This window comes from Bufo gargarizans, chromosome 10, assembly GCF_014858855.1.
Source record: "Bufo gargarizans isolate SCDJY-AF-19 chromosome 10, ASM1485885v1, whole genome shotgun sequence".
In the NCBI taxonomy this organism is placed as follows: Eukaryota; Metazoa; Chordata; class Amphibia; order Anura; family Bufonidae; genus Bufo; species Bufo gargarizans.
The window spans coordinates 44395109-44415473 of NC_058089.1; the positions used below are offsets into that span (position 1 = coordinate 44395109).

The following is a 20365-nucleotide window of genomic DNA, read 5'->3' on the forward strand; positions in this document are numbered from 1 at the left end:
TTACCCTCTCAGTGCCGCCGCGCACTCAAATTTAATATCAATATACTGAGATGACCATGGGCCTTAGCCATTAATGGTCCTACACCGTGTTCATCTCACTATATTCATCTTTCTTTCTTTTTTCGCACATTGTATCAAGGATTTTTTATTAGCAAAGACATTAAATGTTATGTTTTAAAGATTATTCCTCCAGAATAAAATTGTATCCCGGATAATCTAGAAGGCAGATACTTCACGATCTGACCTCCTTAACCATTGATGAATTATTGATCATACTGTACTTTTGATATGGCAGGCTTTCTGGACAGTGGCATAAACACAGAGACATGGTTTGAAGAGGCCAAAGAGGTCTTTTCTGATAAATCTTATCAGCAAAAAAAGAGTATACCCTCCTTTAAGATTGCCTTCAAGGAATTAAATCGTCTTTATAAAGAACATTTGGCCAGCTGGTGGGAGGTACAGAGCCTTGATAATTATATCAGGCAGGGCATCGTACCCCGAGGACTCCGCATTTCTGTCACCCCAGTACAGAAACAGCGGAGCCCTGGTTTCACCACACGTTGGGAGCAACTGGCCACTAAAAGCTCACTCCAATTGATGACACTTCTATTGGAGGAGGAAAGACTAAATTTAACTAGCCTAACTGACAAACTGAAAACTCAGATTGAAGTGACAAAAACTTTCGTAGGTGATCCTGAATTTCAAAATAAAGAAAAACAACTCCAAGTTACAGTTGTGAAATATCAGTATTACCTACGAGAACGAAAACATAGGCAGTTCAATAAGGATTTAGCCGAATTCAAAGAGAATAAGGCCTACTCTGTCTTGAAGGAAATGATCCCTAAAGAAATAACTTCAGAGATCTCCACCACTGACACCGAACTCTCGGACAGTGAGAGAGAATCTGGGGGCAATCCTAACCGGAATAAATCAAAAAATTTCAATAAAAGAGGGAGAGGTAGGGGGAGAGGCAGAGGTACAACTGGTCCAAATAAAACCGTTTTTTTAGATCAGGGTGTGAGTTACCCACTAAGGAACCGCCCCATCACACGGGATCTATCGGGCCAGAAATAATCAATCTTTCTAGCCATACCCTTACCCATAGCGAAATGGCAATATTATCAAAGGGGTTGTCATTTGTCCCCACTCGTCATTACGACATGTTTACTTGGGTCAAGGACCTCCATTTGTTTATAAGAAAGCTCAGGTGGCATAAACATTTTAAGAACGTTGAAAAGAAGAGATCTCAGATCTTAGGCATACCAGCAGACATTCTGAAGGATGTCGAGTTGCTACATAGTTTAGCAGAAGACGAACATACGTCGCAGGGTGTTGGCCCATTCACCCCTTTGCGTAACAAAAGCAATAAAATGCCGCCTACTGGTGACATTTCATGTGTAGACGTCTTTCTACAACTTGTCAGTGCTGATTTGATGGCTAAAGAGTATCCTCCACAGTACAATAATTGTTCATCTGAAGAACATCGTGCTATTAAGTCTTTGAAAGAAGACAAGGATATAGTCATCAAACCATCCGACAAGGGTGGAAACACGGTTATCATGAATCGACCTGATTATCAATCCATGTGTGAACAGATCCTGAAAGATAGCAATAGTTATCAGTTGTTGACGCACAATCCTACAGCATCATACGTGGTTGAATTACGGGAGATTCTCTTAGCCGGGAGAGCGGAGAATCTTATCTCACAAGAGGAGCTGGACTTCATGTATCCCAGGCACTCCGTTATGGCCACGTTTTACAGTCTCCCCAAGGTCCATAAAGGCCTTAGACCACTCAAGGGGAGACCAATCGTCGCCGGCATTGGAAGTATCTGCCAAAATATAGGGATATATGTAGACCAGATCCTTATGCCCTTTGTGACTGCACTCCCCTCGTACACCCGTGATACGATGGACCTTCTGAAACGGGTGGAAGGGATCTATATTGAGGACCATTCCTTGCTGACCAGCATAGATGTGGAGGCGTTGTATTCCTCCATACCACACGAGGCTGGCCTTACGGCTGTTAGTTACTACCTCAGCATGCGAGGACGGCAGTATCAGGCGCATAATGCTTTTGTCCTACGGTTACTCAGATTTCTGTTGGTGCATAACTTCTTCACCTTCGACGGTCGCATCTACCACCAGCTCAGGGGCACGGCCATGGGTTGCTCCTGTGCGCCGTCCTATGCCAATCTGCTCCTGGGCTGGTGGGAGGCGACCGTCGTTTTTGGGGAAGGTGAATCGATGACCGGGCCCATCACCTTATGGGCCCGGTACATTGATGACATTTTAATTGTCTGGAATGCGGGCACCAAGGATTTCAAAAAGTTTGTGGACTCTCTTAATTCTAACAGTATTGGCCTCCGTTTCACCTACGAGATTGGCGAGAGTTCTCTACCTTTTCTTGATATCCGTATTTCCAAGACCCCTGGTGGTGAGCTCTCTACCACCGTTTTTCGCAAAACAACTGCTACAAATTCAGTCCTACACTGGCAGAGTAGCCATCCTCTGCCACTAAAGAGAGGGATACCTTACGGACAGTATCTGCGCTTGCGCAGAAACTGTTCTGAAGAACAAGAGTTCCTACGACAGGCAGCAGACCTCCGGCAAAGATTTAGGGCCAGGGGTTACCCTGACAAGGTACTGAAAGGAGCATTTCAGAGGGCAAAAAATACCCCAAGAGAGACACTACTTACCCCAAAGCCTAAGCAAGAAAGTGACAGAAAAGTGAGGTTCATTACAACTTTTGACGGTTCCGCAAAGGAATCAAAAGAGATCTTAAAACGACACTGGCCCATTTTACTTATGGACCCGGATGTCAGGGAAGTCCTGCATGAACACCCACAGGTGACCTTTAGAAAGGGACATAGTCTCAAAGATCTACTGGTGCATAGCCACCTTGCACCACCGACCAAGCCCAATATGTGGCTTGGACGTCGACCTGTGGGCTGTTTCAGATGCAGCGGGTGTGTGGCCTGCGGTAGTATCAGCCCAGGAAAAACTTTTTACAGCACAAACCTGAAGCGTAACTTTGAGATTAAAGACTTCATCTCATGCAGAACTGTTGGGGTAATATATAAAATCACCTGTGTTTGCCACATGGAGTATATTGGGAAAACCAAGCGCGAGTTGCGTAGACGCATTGGTGAGCATCTCCTAGATATTGATAAGCGTCGCGATACTCCAGTAGCACGACACGTCTGCGAACTACACCAAGGCAATCCCAAGGTCATTAGGGTTATGGGCATTGAGACCGTCAGCCCCCCCAAAAGAGGCGGGGATTTGGATAAAATCCTTTTACAGCGTGAGACACGGTGGATTTTTCTCTTAAAGACTGTCACACCTAACTGGTCTCAATGAACAGTTGAATTACAGCTGCTTTTTGTAGACTGACATTCTTTGAGGATCTATGCCACCGTCACCACCGCCTTTTTGACAGCAGCTGTACTAGCCACCATCCACTTTTTCTCACCACTTTTTCTTACCATCTTTTGTTATCTTTGAGGTACCTGAGACAATACTTTCTAACTTATGTGTGAGTTTGAACACCCACTTGATAACAACCAACTGTACCATAACCTTGCAATATCAGGTTATGGGTTATGTACTCATGTTGACCAAGAACCTATATGAGATATTATCTTATCTCCTGTGACCACCTTCTATGACCTGTCGCTGTGCTTTTTTACTGTCCGTCAGCGGTTTCGACCCCACTTGGGAAGAATAGCCCCAAATATCTATAAATAAGAGCCGATTGTGGTTTAATATGCTTAGCTGTACCTATGATTGTCCGATCATGGGTACGACATATGCAGACTTTGAAGCATCAAATACCCGAGTCGCCTCCAACTTCTCTCGTTGTCGGCATCAGCTTCCGCGATCTCGCGATATCTTATGCGAGTTCGCGCATGCGCAGAAGTGCATCTCGCATCAGGCACTTGTCCTGCGCCCCAAGCCTCGTTCCAACTCTGTGTTGTGCGCATGCGCGACGCCTACGGGCGAGCGCTGCGCCACCCGACGTCTGGCACTGACGTCATCAGAAGCGGGAACTGGGCTATTTAAATCAGGAACGAACGCCAGGTTAGTTGGCGTCCCATATGCAGCTACACACATCGGTTTACTGCATTATTCCTAACCCCTTATCTATGGGGTAGCCCACACAGGAGCCGACCATCTTCGTGCACCTACTGACCACTTTGACTGACTGTGTCATTTTTGGTCATCAGGTATTACCATTTCATCTGGGATTGACCTGCTTTATATCATCTCCCCTGATGAACTGCCTAATGTCCGGGCAGTGAAACATGCTTGTAGGGACAATGCTCATGCATAGTTAGGGACATATAGTTAATAGAGGTAGGGAAAGGTTCCAGACAGGGTCGTCCTTTCAAGGACGAGTGCCCTGTGGTCAGGCTGCTACCACACTTCTAGTCTTTAGGGTATCGGTTAGACAGCCATAGGATTTCCTTAGGGACCCTACACACATGTGTTAGACTGTCAGCCGGTTGCTATCTCCCTATCAGATTCATCCGACCATCCATACAGGAAGAACGACTACCGGAATATCGTGTGTTGAAGCAGCCTACATCCTTCCCTGGGTACCGGTAGGACAAACTGGTTACCCTCTCAGTGCCGCCGCGCACTCAAATTTAATATCAATATACTGAGATGACCATGGGCCTTAGCCATTAATGGTCCTACACCGTGTTCATCTCACTATATTCATCTTTCTTTCTTTTTTCGCACATTGTATCAAGGATTTTTTATTAGCAAAGACATTAAATGTTATGTTTTAAAGATTATTCCTCCAGAATAAAATTGTATCCCGGATAATCTAGAAGGCAGATACTTCACGATCTGACCTCCTTAACCATTGATGAATTATTGACCTACAGCAGTGAAGAAAAATTACTGGGTTGTTATGGAAACTTGGAGTAAAACTGTGTTTATGTGGAGACTAAGAGCCTGTGAGATTCTATTGGCTGCTAAGGGTCATGAGACCGTGTGCATGGCGGGCTTGTATCTCAGGAATGGTACTTCCTAGAGAGCTTCCCGGACAACTTATGTACCTGTGTGCCAAATTTGGTGAAGATCCGTCCAGTCTTTTAGTTGCGCGTAAAGAACAGACATCCAGAAAGAAACTCATTTTTATATTATAAGAGATAAAGCCTGTTTGGTCACTATGTATAATATTCGAGATTACGGTTTGCAGCCTATTTTCCAGGACTTAAGATCTTAGCTAAACGTCAGAGGTCAATAAGGAAATGGGTCTGTACGAATCTGGAAGAGTAGGGTCTTTCCCGGGTTTCGGTAAGACAACGACTATTGCCTCCTTCATTGAATCAGGCAATCTATCCCTCTGGAAAGCGTCATTAAACACTGATAACAGCTTTGGTAGTAAACGGGTACTATACGTTTTAAAGAACTCTGCCGGTTGATAAAGATAGGCCTTGTGCTCTATCGGAGAGCCTTGGGGTAGATATCCCAACAAGATATTCAGCAGTATTACTTGGGCCCACTGTTAATTTAGACTTAGGCTGAATCCATGGTATGCCGCGCTGGATTCCCGTTCAGAGCAGGAGCGCACGGCGTCATTGGTTGCTATGACGCCGTGCGCTTCATGTTGCCGCTGCTGCACTACAGTAATACACTATACGAGTGCATTCGGCCTTAGAGAGAGTTTTATAATATGCGTGAATTACAGCCAGAATGTCAGAATCCAGTGACCAATGTTCCTGCAGCATTCCGGATGGACAATATTCTGGCCGGGCCATCTTGTGCCCGGACTATTCTGGCCGGCAGCTTGCCAGAGCTCTCCCCAGCCTCAAAATATTTCTGCCTAAGAAAAAAAGCGTTTGTCATCGGCGGTGTGAAGTAAAATGTTCCTTTAAATCTGCCTGCGCCGCCTTCCATGAGGTCTCAACAAACCACGTTTCTGTCTCTAGAACTAGATTTTGGAGCTTTTTCAGAGTATCTCTGGACTTTGTTTTATGTCGGCTTATCCGCTGGATGTATAACTCTCGGATAAATGCCTTACAGGGTTGCCACACCACTCCCATAGGTGCCGACCCCTCATTATTAGTTAAGAATTCCTGCAACTCTCCTGTGATACCCTCCCCACTGTCCACCGGCACCAACTGCAGCCAAAAAGGGTTAAGCTTCCATGTTCCTACACCGAAGGGATTCCTATCACCTAATTTTAGAACTACGTGGATAGGGGAGTGGTCAGATAACCTCCTGGGCAGATATGTAGCGTCTGCTACCATAGATAGTATATCTGTGGCCCCTATAGCTATGTCCTTTCTAGAGAGAGAGTGGCGAGAGCTAGAAAAAACTGGAGAATTGACGCACGTCTGGGTTTCTCACTCGCCAAACATCATGTAAATCTAATTCCCTTAGTACGTTAGCAAAATTGGTATCCCTGTCTATTCCAGCTGCTCTCATCCCCAGCCTGTCCAACCGTAGTGAGGGGCAGGTATTGAAATCCTGAATTAATAAGATTGGGCACAGAGGGAGCGCTTCAACAAAGGCCATGGCCTCTTTTAAGACTTCCCCACTATATGGGGGGGGGATGTACACCGCTACAAGGATACAGAAGAAGTGGTAACAAGTACATTGTAGGCACACGTATCTGCTCATAGGGTCCAGGCGGAAGGAGTGAAATACAAAAAGGTACAGATTTGTGTATGAGAACACTCACCCCCTAGAGTGCGTGGACAGCGTAGAGTGATACACGTGTCCCACCCATAATTTATGTAGCAAATGTGTAGTGTTGGGCACTAAGTGCGTCTTGGACAAGTATATCACTGCGGGTTGATAGTGCTGAAGCGCAAGAAACACCGCGGCACGTTTTGTTGTCTCTCCCAATCCCCTGACACTCCAGCCCACAGTTCTAAGTTTGTCAGCCATAATCCGCGTAGGAAAAAAAATACGCCAGAATAGGCAGCACTGGAACCACGTTTCATTCTCCACCGCAGCTCCTAGAGCCAGACTCTGTAACCGTCTCTTTGCCAAACCCACCCAACCCCCATAACCAAAAATATATTACAAACATAGAAACATTTTTCAAGGATATGATCCACAGACAAATAAAAAAGGACAAGTTTGGGGCAAATACCATTCCTGTAGCCGAGCATTGGCATAAAGAAAAAAGTCATTTTGTGATGAAACGCCGCCCCTTGGGCAGATTGGTGACCAGACAAGCAGGTTATATAACTTTATATTTTGGTACTTATAAGGTGGACAGGGGGGATACTTAGATCATTTTAATAGACTTTATAAGACCTGTACTCACGTATATATACCTAAATATGCTAATTGGGGCTGTCAGTGTCCCTTTAATGCACCCCCTCTTCAAGATAATCTAAGACATGCTTATGCTATCTATCGTTGGTGCTATTCCCCGCAAGAGCAAGTAATAGACATTATAACAGCCCTATCAAAAGCCCAGGGGAGCTAGGATAAAACTAGGGAGAGTTGAGCACTTATCAGACTCGTCCTTTGAGCAGAACGGCAACCATAAAAATTCCATGCCCTTTCAGGAGGACAGACTTGCCAAAGCTTTAAGGGAGCGTTTGTTGGTCTCCAACCATTCTGCTGCATCCAATGGTGTTTCAAATATACAGACTTCTCCATGGGCAACCACTCTTAACGCGGCAGGGTAGAGCATAGAATAGGGAATCTGTAAATCCCGTAAGCAACTTTTCACATCCTGGAACTTCACTTTTCTGCGTTGGACGTTTGCAGAAAAATCTGGGAAGATATTTTATTTCCAGTAATTAGGATATCAGGGTGATCCCTGGCTTTCTTAAAGATGGCATCTCTGTCCCTGAAGTGGAGAAGCTTTATCGGAATTGGACGAGGGGGATCCCCCGGTGGATGAGCTCGGAATGGCACCCTATGTGCCCTTTCAATGGCAAATACATGAGATAAAGAGTCTTTGTCGAATTTATGGGTCAGCCAATCTTCGAAAAACACAACCGGGTTAGACCCTTCTGCCTTTTTTCAAGGACCCCAACCAGTCTGAGATTATTTCTGCACAACCTCTTTTCCAGGTCGTCTGTTTTAGTCATCAATAAAGACACATTATGTATAATTCTGCCGAGATCTCTCTTCACTGGGGGTAGCTAATCCTCACTAGTGCTCACTCTGTCTTCCACCTCTTTGATCCTCTCCATCTTGCCTGAGATCTTGCCTGATGAGGGAGACATTCTCTTGCAGACTGCCCATATGTGTATTTAGAATATTCAGTGAACCTCTGCTTAGCAAAGTTATCTTTAATTGTAGGTTCTGCTCCATTAATAGCGGAGTGCCTAAGCTCCATAGGGGTAGCCTTTGCAGAACAGGGTGAAGGCGGATGATCTGTGGCCTTTTCTTTAACGGTCTGCTGGGCCGCCATTTTGAGGACCTTATGGGCATGTTCAGTGCCTTCAGGGGGGTTCAAGGATGTTTCCCCTGTGGGTTGAGAAGGGGCAGCTATCATTTCTGGAGGGGGCACAGGTGAAGAACAGGCATATTTACCCAAACGGGCCGCGACCTCCGCATCCCTCACCTCTGATGCGGCGCCATCTTGCTTCGGCATTGCCGGAGGCCCAGCTTTCCTCTTTTCTCTCGCCTTCTTCCCCATGCGCTTCATGTCGGCACAGGTTGGGTACGCACAGCTAGTAGAGTCTTCCAGAGGCCCTTAAAACTGTCAGCGAGTGCTGCAGAAAGAGGATGATTTACAGAAGGCAGAACGGGAGCCTCTCAGTGAAGCGTCCTCTCAGATGCCCGACCAGGCCACGCTTAAAGCATAACTTACATACTACATCTGCAGACAGCTCTTTCTGGGTAATTAGCATTTATTAATACTGAGCAGAGAAAACTGTCTTGGCTGTTTGAGAGAAATCCAGAGATATGCAAATGACCTTTTAGCCTCTCTGATGCCAGCAAATGTAAGATGTGATAGTCTGCGTATATTTCTCCCAGAGGAGCATTGCCTGGACCACAATACTCCTCATGAATACTCTGCGCTCTCCATAAGTTAAAATAGTACCTCCCCGGACCCCAACCAAAGCCTCTCGGGTAGCTAAGCTAATTCTCCCGGCTAAGCTCTGACAAAAAAAAAAAGATAGCGGTTTGCTTGTATGGGACATCATTTTGGAAGGAAGACCAGTTTGCATGTCTCTCTTTCAGAGAAGTGTTTTTTAAGAATCTGAATACTTTAAAGTAATCAAAATTGATTTACTCATCTGTAGTGTGGGTCATAAAAGTATTAAGAACATATACTACTTCTTTTTTTCATCCACTTCTGCTTTTGTCTTTAAAACTTGCATCAAAATACCTGAATGAAACATTAATATGCAGACACAATTGCAATATGTCTTGTGTACTTTGTCAAACACAGGGCAAATGGCCCTAATGTTGTCATTTTAAAGTAAAAAAGTAATACTGATTATTAAAAATAATTTAAAAAAAATACCTGAATGTGTAGAATATTTTTCGTGGGACAACCCCTTAAATGTAGATGTTTCAGTGGCGCCTGAAGTGGTTTATAAATGCATGGTCACATCTTAAGATATCCTCCCTCTGCTGATCAGACTCGTAGGCCATGCCATAAAAATCCATTGTGAGAATACACTATTGTAATACCTATTGCACAATATCTTATGCACATCTTGGTTACACTTGACTCTAACATTAAAGGGGGTGTCTCATTTTGCCGTTACTATAGGAAAGAAAAATTGTTTTATACTTGTTTGTTTTATTGTCCTGATGAAGGGAGTATTTAATCCCCGAAACGCGTAGACGTATTAAAGCCATTTTAACTACATGCTTCATCTATATGGTATCCTTGGCAGCGCCCGCAGAAGAGGTTCATCCGTTTTTATCCGGCACAAGTTTTATTTTGCCGTTACTAGACACAGTCGCAACCCCTAGCGGAAACAGCAGAGTACCTCAAGATATGCCGTTTCCATAGCTCTCGGGCACAACAATGGGAGCTACTAAAAACAGCGAGCATCAGCATTATTTATTATTAAAGCGCCATTTATTCCATAGCGCTGTACATATGATAAGGGGTGCACATACATAATACAGACAATTGTACTAAGCATGGACTAAGACGAGTTACAAACTGGAACAGAAGGAGAGAGGGCCCTGCCCGTGAGGGCTTGCAATCTACATGGTATGGGAGAAGGACACAGTAGGGTTGGTCATGGCGGTATAGAGGCAGCAGGGTCACTGGTTGTAGGCTTGTCTGAAGAGGTGGGTTTTTAGGTTCCTTTTGAAGGATTCCACTGTAGGTGAGAGTCTGATATGTTGGGGTAGCATGCTCCGCTGTTCCCCGGACGGCTGGTGGTGGGGATTGTGTCTAGTAACGGAGAGATGAGTCAACCCTTTTAAATGATTTGCAGATGAATTAACAAAAGAGGATTGCCACTTTATCTATGTTAGATCCATCTATTTATTTATCTAATTGATCTACCTATGTACTTGTTAATTTCATATTCATTTATCTAATATAATGGTACAAGAGAAAGAGAACACCCAGCGATAACTGGGGAAAGAAAATACTAAATTTCCTCTTTGCACTTTCATTCATAGGCAATATTGAGTACAGCTGTCCTGCTACAAACGAGTGTGAAATTACCAAACGAAGACGTAAGGCATGCCAAGCTTGTCGGTTTACTAAGTGTCTTCGGGTGGGCATGCTTAAGGAAGGTGAGCATAAAGCTTTTCTTTTCTAATGGAACTCTCAACACCAATATTAGAGGCAAATGATTTTTGTGGGAAACTATGAACAAATATTAAAATGTTGATTAGTGATCCGTGGTGTTATGTCAGGGCCTTGTGCTAGAATGAAAAATTTTTTTTTTTTTCTTAGAAATCACGTTTTACCCCATCAATCTGCACTCAATACCTCATAATGAGAAATGTAAAGACATATTTAGGCCTGTTTCACACTTTTGTTGTTAATTCCAGTTTTGAGATCCAGCAGAGGATCCGCGCCAGTTAATACATCTGGATGCATCCGTTTGGTCCCGATCCGGTTCTATAAAATCTAAACTGAACAAACTAGATCTGGGATAAAAATCATTGTAAGTCAATGGGCGCCGAACAACTGCTCTGGCACCATTGACTTACACAGATTTTCATGCCGGATCTGGTTAGATGCAAAAACGCAACAAAATGGAACGGAATGCAGTGAATGGGGACAAAACTGATCTGTTATGTCCTGGTTTTGAGATCCTCTACAGTGAAGCATGGTGGTGGCAGAAGCATACTGTGCAGCTGTGTTTCAGCAGCTGGGACAGGGAGGCTGGACAAAGTTGAGGGATAGTTGTATGGAGCTCAGTACAGAGATGTTCTTAATGAAAACCTGATCTTGAGTGTTCTGGACCTCAGACCTGGCCGAAGATTCATCTTCCCACAAGATGGTGACCATAAGCACACAGCAAATACAAGACAGGAGTCGCCCAGCCAGAGCCCTGACCTGAACCCAATGAAACATTTCTGGCAGAAATTCCCTGTAGCACTGGAGGCTGTAATCGCTGCCAAAGGATAAGTAAAGGATCTGAAAACTTATGTCAACACAAGATTTTTTTTATATATTTTTTTTATAAATTAGCAAAGATGTTAGCAAAAAACCACGACATAACAAAATGTGAAAAAGTCTTTCTGAATGTGTGTGTGTATATGTATGTATGTGTATATATATATATATATATAATATATAATTTTTTTTTTTATTTTTTTTTATTTTGTGTCTCAAATGGCTTAGGCTACTTTCACACCTGTGTTTGGTGCGGATCTGTCTGGTATCTGCACAGACAGATTCGCACCTATAATGCAAGCGATCCGTTTGCATTATTCTTTTAAAAAAAAAGTCTAAGTCAAAACGGATCCTTCCTGACTTAATTGAAAGTCGTTTGGTGTCCGCCTCCAGGGTGGAATGGAGACTGAACGGAGCCAAACTGATGCATTCTGAGCGGATCCTTAGCCATTCAGAATGCATTAGGGCTGAACTGATCCGTTTAGGGCCACTTGTGAGAGCCCTGAACGGATCTCGCAAGCGGACCCAGAAACCCCAGTGTGAAAGTAGCCTTAGTAGTGTGACCTGAATGGTTAGTACCATGTTTGACATTCCTCGTCATTACAAGGCCAATTACAGACAGCTATTTTACAGTCATGTTTTAGGGTCCATATTATGTACCACCAGAAACTCACCCAGATATTACAACCAACTAAACCTTTCTTTGGCTGGGATCCAGCTAATACAATAGCAACTTGATATGGGAAACATTGATTATTAGAGCCAGAATCTATGATGGTCAGCAGGTTTTAAAGAAGGAATCTTCTTAATTTTCACTTGCAGGGGTGCGTTTAGACCGTGTAAGAGGAGGGCGACAGAAATATAAGAGGAGACCAGAAGGAGACATTCTACAATATACACCAGGAGGACAACAATCCCAGCAAAGTACAACCGTAGTAAAAAAACAAAGTAAGAACTTCTAGTCTGAACTCTCACTGCTTTTTAGTGATACATTGCATGAAGCAAATTTTTATGTATACAGTATTATCGTGCATTTCACGGCAGTTCTTTAACATGTACTTATCACCTGTTCCATTAACGATTAGGAGCTGAACCTTTCAAATAAAAGCAGTTCTTTAAAGGGAATGTCACCAGTTTTCTGCTGCCCTCACTTTTAAATCCTAACATTTCCAGCGCATGCCAAGGATTCGCCATATTCATGAGTAGTGTTCAGCTAACTTGTGTTTTAAAGGGAACCTGTCACCAGTTTTAGGCTAGGTCTACACGACGACATTTGTCGCACTAATGTCGCGCGACAATTTTTATAATGGCAGTCTATAGTGTTGCACTGAAACATGCTGCAACTGCGACAGTCGCAGAAAATCCATTCGAGATGGATTTTTCTGCGACTGTTGCGTCGCAGCCGCAGCATGTCACATGTTGCAGTGCGACACCATAGACTGCCATTATAAAAATGTTGCGCGACAAATGTCGTCGTGTAGACCTAGCCTTATGGTGTCCTAACGAAGGGCAACATAAATAAGTGACTGATTCTCTTAGCAAAATGCTGGGTCACTTTCTTTAACTGGCCGAGTCAATCTGCCAACATCTTGTATTGAAAAGCTCCAGCTCATAATGATGAGTCCTGAATATTCATGAGCTCCTGACTCTCCCCGACCTCCTGCTGCTGTATGACAGTTATTTTCCATATGAATTAGCAGCAGGTGGGCAGGGGAGTGGCTATAGCTGTTCAATAAATAAACGCTGGACTCAAACTCATTGGCATGCGGCATCTTTGTGTGTATATTATGAGGTAACCATCTGTCACACCAGTAAGTGAATACATCTAAGGCACTTTTTAGTAGTTAATGATTGTATATAATTAGATTATAATCAAATATCCACATGAAAGGTTCCCTTTTAAGTTCGGAGTCCAAAGTTTAGGTTCGGCTTATCGAAGAATCCCGTTATGGATTCTGCTACCGTAGACCACAACTTATGAGCTCACCTCTCTCTCCGCCCACCTGCCTCTGATTGACAGTTTTTTTTCCAAATGAATCAGCAACAGCTGGGCAGGGAAAGCCAGGAGCTCATGAATATTCAGGACTCATCATTATCAGCTGGAGCTGTGCAATACAAGATTTTGGCAAAATGGCTTTGTCAGTTAAAGAAAGTGACCCAACATTTTGCTAAGGGGGATGTGTCACTACTTGTTGCCCTTAGTTAGGACACTAAGGCCTCTTTCACACGGGCGTCATTTTTTTTGCCCGGATAAGAGCCGGGTGCGTTGCGGGAAAATGCGCGATTTTCCCGCGCGAGTGCAAAACATTGTCATGCGTTGCACTCGCGTGAGAAAAATCGCGCATGTTTGGTACCCAAACCCGAACTTCTTCATAGAAGTTCGGGCTTGGGATTGATGTTCTGAAGACTGTATTATTTTCCCTTATAACATGGTTATAAGGGAAAATAATAGCATTCTGAATACAGAATGCATAGTAAAACAGCGCTAGAGGGGTTAAAAAATAATAATAAATAATTTAACTCACCTTAGTCCACTTGCTCGCGAAGCCCGGCATCTCCTTGTGTCTCCGCTGCTGATGAACAGGACCTGGGGTGAGCTGCTCCATTAAATACAGGTTAAGGACCTTCGATGACGTCACTCCGGTCATCACATGGTACGTCGCATGATCTTTTACCATGGTGATTCACCATGGTAAAAGACCATGTGATGACCGGAGTGACGTCATCGAAGGTCCTTAAGCTTATTTAATGGAGCAGCTCACCCCAGGTCCTGTTCATCAGCAGAGGAGACACAAGGAGATGCCAGCTTCGCGAGCAAGTGGACTAAGGTGAGTTAAATTATTTATTTTATTTTTTTAACCCCTCTAGCGCTGTTTTACTATGCATTCTGTATTCAGAATGCTATTATTTTCCCTTATAACCATGTTATAAGGGAAAATAATAATGATCGGGTCTCCATCCCGATGGTCTCCTAGCAACCATGCGTGCAAATCGCACGGCTTCCGTACTTGCTTGCGGATGCCATCCGATTTTCACACACCCCATTCACTTCTATGGGGCCTGCGTCACGTCAAAATCGGACAATATAGAGCATGCTGCGATTTCAACTGAACGCACAAGTGAGATCGCTCATGTGCACAGCCCCATAGAAATGAATGGGTCAGGATTTAGTGCGGGTGCCATACGTTCACCGCACGGATCGCACCCGCACGAAAAACTCGCCCGTGTGAAAGGGGCCTAACAGATTCCTTTTAAAGGGACACTGACAGGCCCAATACCCATAATTAGCTGTACATATCCATGCACAGGTCTTCTAATGTGCATTAAAAACATATAAGTATAACCCCTGTCCACATTATGAATACAGTAAACTCACGTTTTATAACCTGAACTAACCGCTGTTCTTTCTGCCCAAGGGGCGGGGTTTCAGTTCCACTTGCGCCCAGCCAGCATCAGCCCAACCGCCGCTTTGAAGCGCCGCCCAGCTCATCAATATTCACTTCGCTGGGCGGCTTCTGCTGTCCCTGACCTTCCGAGATCCGGCGCATGCCCAATAGAAAGCTAAGGGCATCGGACTCGCTTTCAGCTTCTGCGCATGCGCCCGCCACCCATAGCTTTCTATTGGGCATGCGCCGGATCTCGGAAGGTCGAAGACAGCAGAAGCCGCCTAGCGAAGTGAATATTGATGAGCTGGGCGGCGCTTCAAAACGGCGGTTGGGCTGAGGCTGGCTGGGCGCAAGTGGAGATGAAACGTCGCCCCTTGGGCAGAAAGAACAGCGATTAGTTCAAGTTATAAAACATGAGTTTACTGTATTCATAATGTGGACAGGGGTTATACTTATATGTTTTTAATGCACATTAGAAGACCTGTGCATGGATATGTACAGCTAATTATGGTTATTGGGCCTGTCAGTGTCCCTTTAAGGCTAGTTTCACACTAGCAGCACGGACCTCCGGCAGGCTGTTTCAGGCGGGTGAACAGCCCGTCGGATCCGTCCTGCCGCTAGTGCATGCATGCCCCTGGACTACCTCTCCGGCCCCATTGACTATAATGGGGGCGGGGCAGAGTTCCGGCGGCAGTGCAGAGTTCCGGCGGCAGCACACGCAGAGAGACCACCGGAATAAAAGTACGACAATATCATACTTTTATTCCGGCGGTCTCTCAGCGTGCGCTGCCGTTCTGCCGCCTGAACTTCGCCCCGCCCCCATTATAGTCAATGAGGCCAGAGCGGTAGTCCGGGGGCACGCGTGCACTAGCAGCAGGATGGATCTGACAGACTGTTCACCCGCCGGAACAGCCTGCCGGAGGTCCGTGCCGCTAGTGTGAAATTAGCTCCAAGTTCTTAAAGGAGTTCTCCGGGAATTAAGAAAATGAAAATACTTAAATATTGCTTTATTATAAATACATTCATAAATACCTTTCATTAGTTATAATGGTTTATTTTTTCTGGGGAGCAATCATTCATCTTCTCCTACATCTTCAACTAAATCTCATAATTACATACTACACATAAGCGACTCTTTAATGGACACATTTCTGCTGTTATTGCTCACTTTCTTCTGTGTTCATCCGGCAGCGGTCACTGCGTATATGATGGCGTCACAAGACGGTGGTGTATTATTAATACTGCCAGATATTTCTTGCTGTGGGCCACATAGTACTGCTTCTGTGTGCTGTTACTAAGATCTGACGGCTGTGTTTTGCTCTCTAGCTCCAGTGAACACTGTGGTCTCACATCTGCTGGTGGCAGAGCCCGATAAGCTGTTTGCTATGCCAGACCCAGCACTTCCCGATGGCTACTTAAAATCCATGAGCACATTGTGCGACCTCGCAGATCGAGAGATTGTCATTATTATCAGCTGGGCCAAGAATATCCCAGGTATGTGACACTGACTATAACCCTCATGATCCAATCATTCTCTTTCTGAGCCTTTCTGTTCTTTTTTTTTTTTTTTTTGCTCCATTTATATGTAGATAAATAATCAGTGTAAGCTGTCCTTTCGGAGCCTCTAGTGTAGATTTATTCACATTTAATGGAAAAGAAACGGCGCTGCATGCAGAGCAATAGAGCCCGATGGGCCCCATTCATTGTCCAGTGGGAGGTAGTGGGTCCATTTGGTGCCATTGGGGTTTACTGTGACCGATCCGGCGCTGCGTCATTGTTTCCGTTTTTAAGAAAAACTAACAGAGATATGAACACAGCTTAATGTGTTTCCTCCCTGACCCCTTCTTGTGAGTGAATGGGAACATTTTGCGAAAACATGTACAGAACTAGTCCTATTCACAGATGAGAGGTGGATACAGTTGTATCAGGTAGCTTTCTGAGAAATAACTAGAGGACCTGTCACTAGGGATGAGCGAATTGACTTCGGATGAAACAACCGAAGTCGATTCGCAAAAAACTTTGTTTAAATGCTGTAAGGAGCGAGCACTCCATATAATATTAGAATGTATTGACTCCGATGAGCCGAAGTTATTACTTTGCGAAGTTTTGCGAGACTTCGGGTAATAACGTCAAAAATTTATTTCTACTGTAAAAAACCTTTTCCCGAACTCTGTTTCAGTTCCAAGTGATACCTTGGAACCAAACCCAAGTTCGTGAAAAGGTTTTTAACAGTAGAAATTTATTTTTGAAGTTATTAACCGAAGTCTCGCAAAACTTTGCAAAGTAATAACTTCGGCTCATCGGAGTCAATACATTCTAATATTCTTTGGAGCTCCTGCTCCGTACAGTATTCAAACAAAGTTTTATGCGAATCAACTTCAGATGTTTCATCCAAAGTCAATTTTCTCATCCCTACCTGTCGCCATGAAAATGTAGTCCCATCTGTGGGCAGCATGTTATAGAGCAGAAAGAGCTGAGCAGATTGATATATAGTTTAATGGGTGCAATATAACCTGCACTTCATTCATTTAAATTTTTTCAGATTTTGGGCTTTGAAGCCAAGCAGGCGGTCCTATCAGTGACTGACAGCTCTCTGTATACACAGTCATAGAGGGACGGCTGTCAGTCACTGATTGAAGTCCAGGAGTCGGTCCTATCAGTGACTGACAGCTCTCTGTATACACAGTCATAGAGGGACGGCTGTCAGTCACTGATTGAAGTCCAGGAGTCGGTCCTATCAGTGACTGACAGCTCTCTGTATACACAGTCATAGAGGGACGGCTGTCAGTCACTGATTGAAGTGCAGGAGTCGGTCCTATCAGTGACTGACAGCTATCTCTGTATACACAGTCATAGAGGGACGGCTGTCAGTCACTGATTGAAGTGCAGGAGTCGGTCCTATCAGTGACTGACAGCTCTCTGTATACACAGTCATAGAGGGACGGCTGTCAGTCACTGATTGAAGTTTAGGAGTCGGTCCTATCGGTGACTGACAGCTCTCTGTATACACAGTCATAGAGGGACGGCTGTCAGTCACTGATTGAAGTCCAGGAGTCGGTCCTATCGGTGACTGACAGCTCTCTGTATACACAGTCATAGAGGGACGGCTGTCAGTCACTGATGGGACTGACTCCTGGACTTCAGAGCCAGAATGAGCAGGAATATAAATGAATAAATCACAAGATTTACTGAATCTTTTCCCACAAAACTATATATCAATCTTCTCAGCTCCTTCTGCTCTAGAACATGCTGCAGAATACACTGCATCTTCATGGTGACAGATTTCCTTTAGGCCTCATGCACACGACCGTTGTTTCATTCCGTGTCCGTTGTTCCATTTTCGTGATTTTCTGCGGACCCATTGACTTTCAATGGGTCAGTTGAAAAGTCGGCTAATGCACCGCTTGTCATCCGCGTCCGTGATCCGTGGTTCCAGACCGTCAAAAAAATATATCCTGTCCTATTTTTTTCACGGAAAACGGTTTGCGGACCCATTCAAGTCAATGGGTCCGTGAAAAAACTCAGAGGCACACAAGATTGTCGTCTGCGTCGTTTTTTTTTCCTATCATTTGCATGGCAAACTTGACTTAGATTTTTTTTTTTTTTTACTTTCCTTCATGTCTGGTGATCCTCCACAAATAAAGGAAGACACACGGAAACGGATCACAGAACAACGGAACCCCATTTTGCGGAACGGAACACAACAACGGTTGTGTGCATGAGGCCTTAAGCTTACTTAAAACCTGAAAGACCCCTTTCATGTCCAGATACCAAGAACTAATGTAATAAGACTATTGGATGGTTGCAGAAACATTACATCTCCTGGACAAGGGTTCATCAGGCCTTTTCCTCTTTCTTGCACTCCAGCAGTTGAGAAACTACAACTCCCAGAATGCTTCATTCACTTCTGTGGGAGTTAGAAGAAAAGCCTAGCATATTTGCATGCTGGGAGTGGTAGTTTCAGAGCAGCTGGAGTGCCAAAGGTTGCTGATTCCTGTTTCACTGACGTGTAAGGTTGATGCAAATATTTGCACTGGAAGACCTGCAAGGCCACCTCCATACATGCTATGCATTTCAAATAGTTTCATTTTTTTAATCCAAGAAATTTCTAAAATCTAAAAAACATTGTGGGGAAGATTTATCAAGGTTCCTGTGCCAGTTTTCTGGTGTAAAAAAGTAGCACATTTTGGCACTGCATTTATCCTGTGTTTTCTTCCAACAAAATTTTTTAAAATCTCACAGTAAACTTGAACCTGTGTGAAGTTGGCACCCCATGTTCTTAAATTTTAAAAATAAATACACCATTCGTTTGTGCTGCGTTTGTGCTGGTTTGTGCCGCAAAAATGAACGTTTGTGCCGGTTCGGTTCCTGAGATATTGCGCGTTAGATTTTTATGAAGCCCCGCCCATTTTCCACCCCATGTTCTTAAATTTCAAAAAAAAATACACCATTCGTTTGTGCTGCGTTTGTGCTGGTTTGTGCTGCAAAAATGAACGTTTGCGCCGCTTTGGTTTCCGAGATATTGCGCACTTGATTTGCTGAAACCCCGCCCACTTTCCACCCCATGTTTTTAAATTTCAAAAAGAAATACACCATTCGTTTGTGCTGCGTTTGTGCTGGTTTGTGCCACAAAAATGAACGTTTGTGCCGGTTCGGTTCCTGAGATATTGCGCGTTAGATTTTTATGAAGCCCCGCCCATTTTCCACCCCATGTTCTTAAATTTCAAAAAGAAATACACCATTCGTTTGTGCTGCGTTTGTGCTGGTTTGTGCTGCAAAAATGAACGTTTGCGCCGCTTTGGTTTCCGAGATATTGCGCTCGATTTGCTGAAGCCCCGCCCACTTTCCACCCCATATTTTTAAATTTCAAAAATAAATACACCGTTCGTTTGTGCTGCATTTGTGCTGGTTTGTGCTGCAAAAATTAACGTTTGCGCCGCTTTGGTTTCCGAGATATTGCGCGCTTGATTTGCTGAAACCCCGCCCACTTTCCACCCCATGTTTTAAAATTTCTAAAATAAATACACCATTCGTTTGTGCTGCGTTTGTGCTGGTTTGTGCTGCAAAAATGAACGTTTGCGCCGCTTTGGTTTCCGAGATATTGCGCGCTTGATTTGCTGAAACCCCGCCCACTTTCCACCCCATGTTTTAAAATTTCAAAAAGAAATACACCATTCTTTTGTGCTGCATTTGTGCTGGTTTGTGCTGCAAAAATTAACGTTTGCACCGCTTTGGTTTCCGAGATATTGCGTGCTTGATTTGATAAAACCCCTCCCACTTTCCACCCCATGTTTTTAACCCTGACTCTAGACCCCCCAGGTGTGCTGCAGCTTGCCCCCCTCCCGCCCCCTTTCACAACTTTTTTTGGGGCACAAGCATATTATATTTTTTTTTCTGCGTACGCTGACTGTGGCCGGGACTCTTAGCGTCACTGTTAGCGCATC

General features: G+C 44.3%; 1 protein-coding gene across 3 annotated transcripts in view; it reads left to right on the top strand.

The window, feature by feature from the left end:
- ESRRA (estrogen related receptor alpha) overlaps nucleotides 1-20365 on the top strand; it is a 48405-nt gene that overhangs the window by 19800 nt on the left and 8240 nt on the right. For all 3 annotated transcript variants that reach the window (XM_044270763.1, XM_044270761.1, XM_044270762.1), the window contains 3 exons: nucleotides 10587-10703; nucleotides 12358-12483; nucleotides 16248-16415. In XM_044270763.1, the coding sequence (XP_044126698.1) occupies nucleotides 10587-10703; nucleotides 12358-12483; nucleotides 16248-16415 (411 nt within the window). The remainder of the gene's footprint in view (nucleotides 1-10586; nucleotides 10704-12357; nucleotides 12484-16247; nucleotides 16416-20365) is intronic.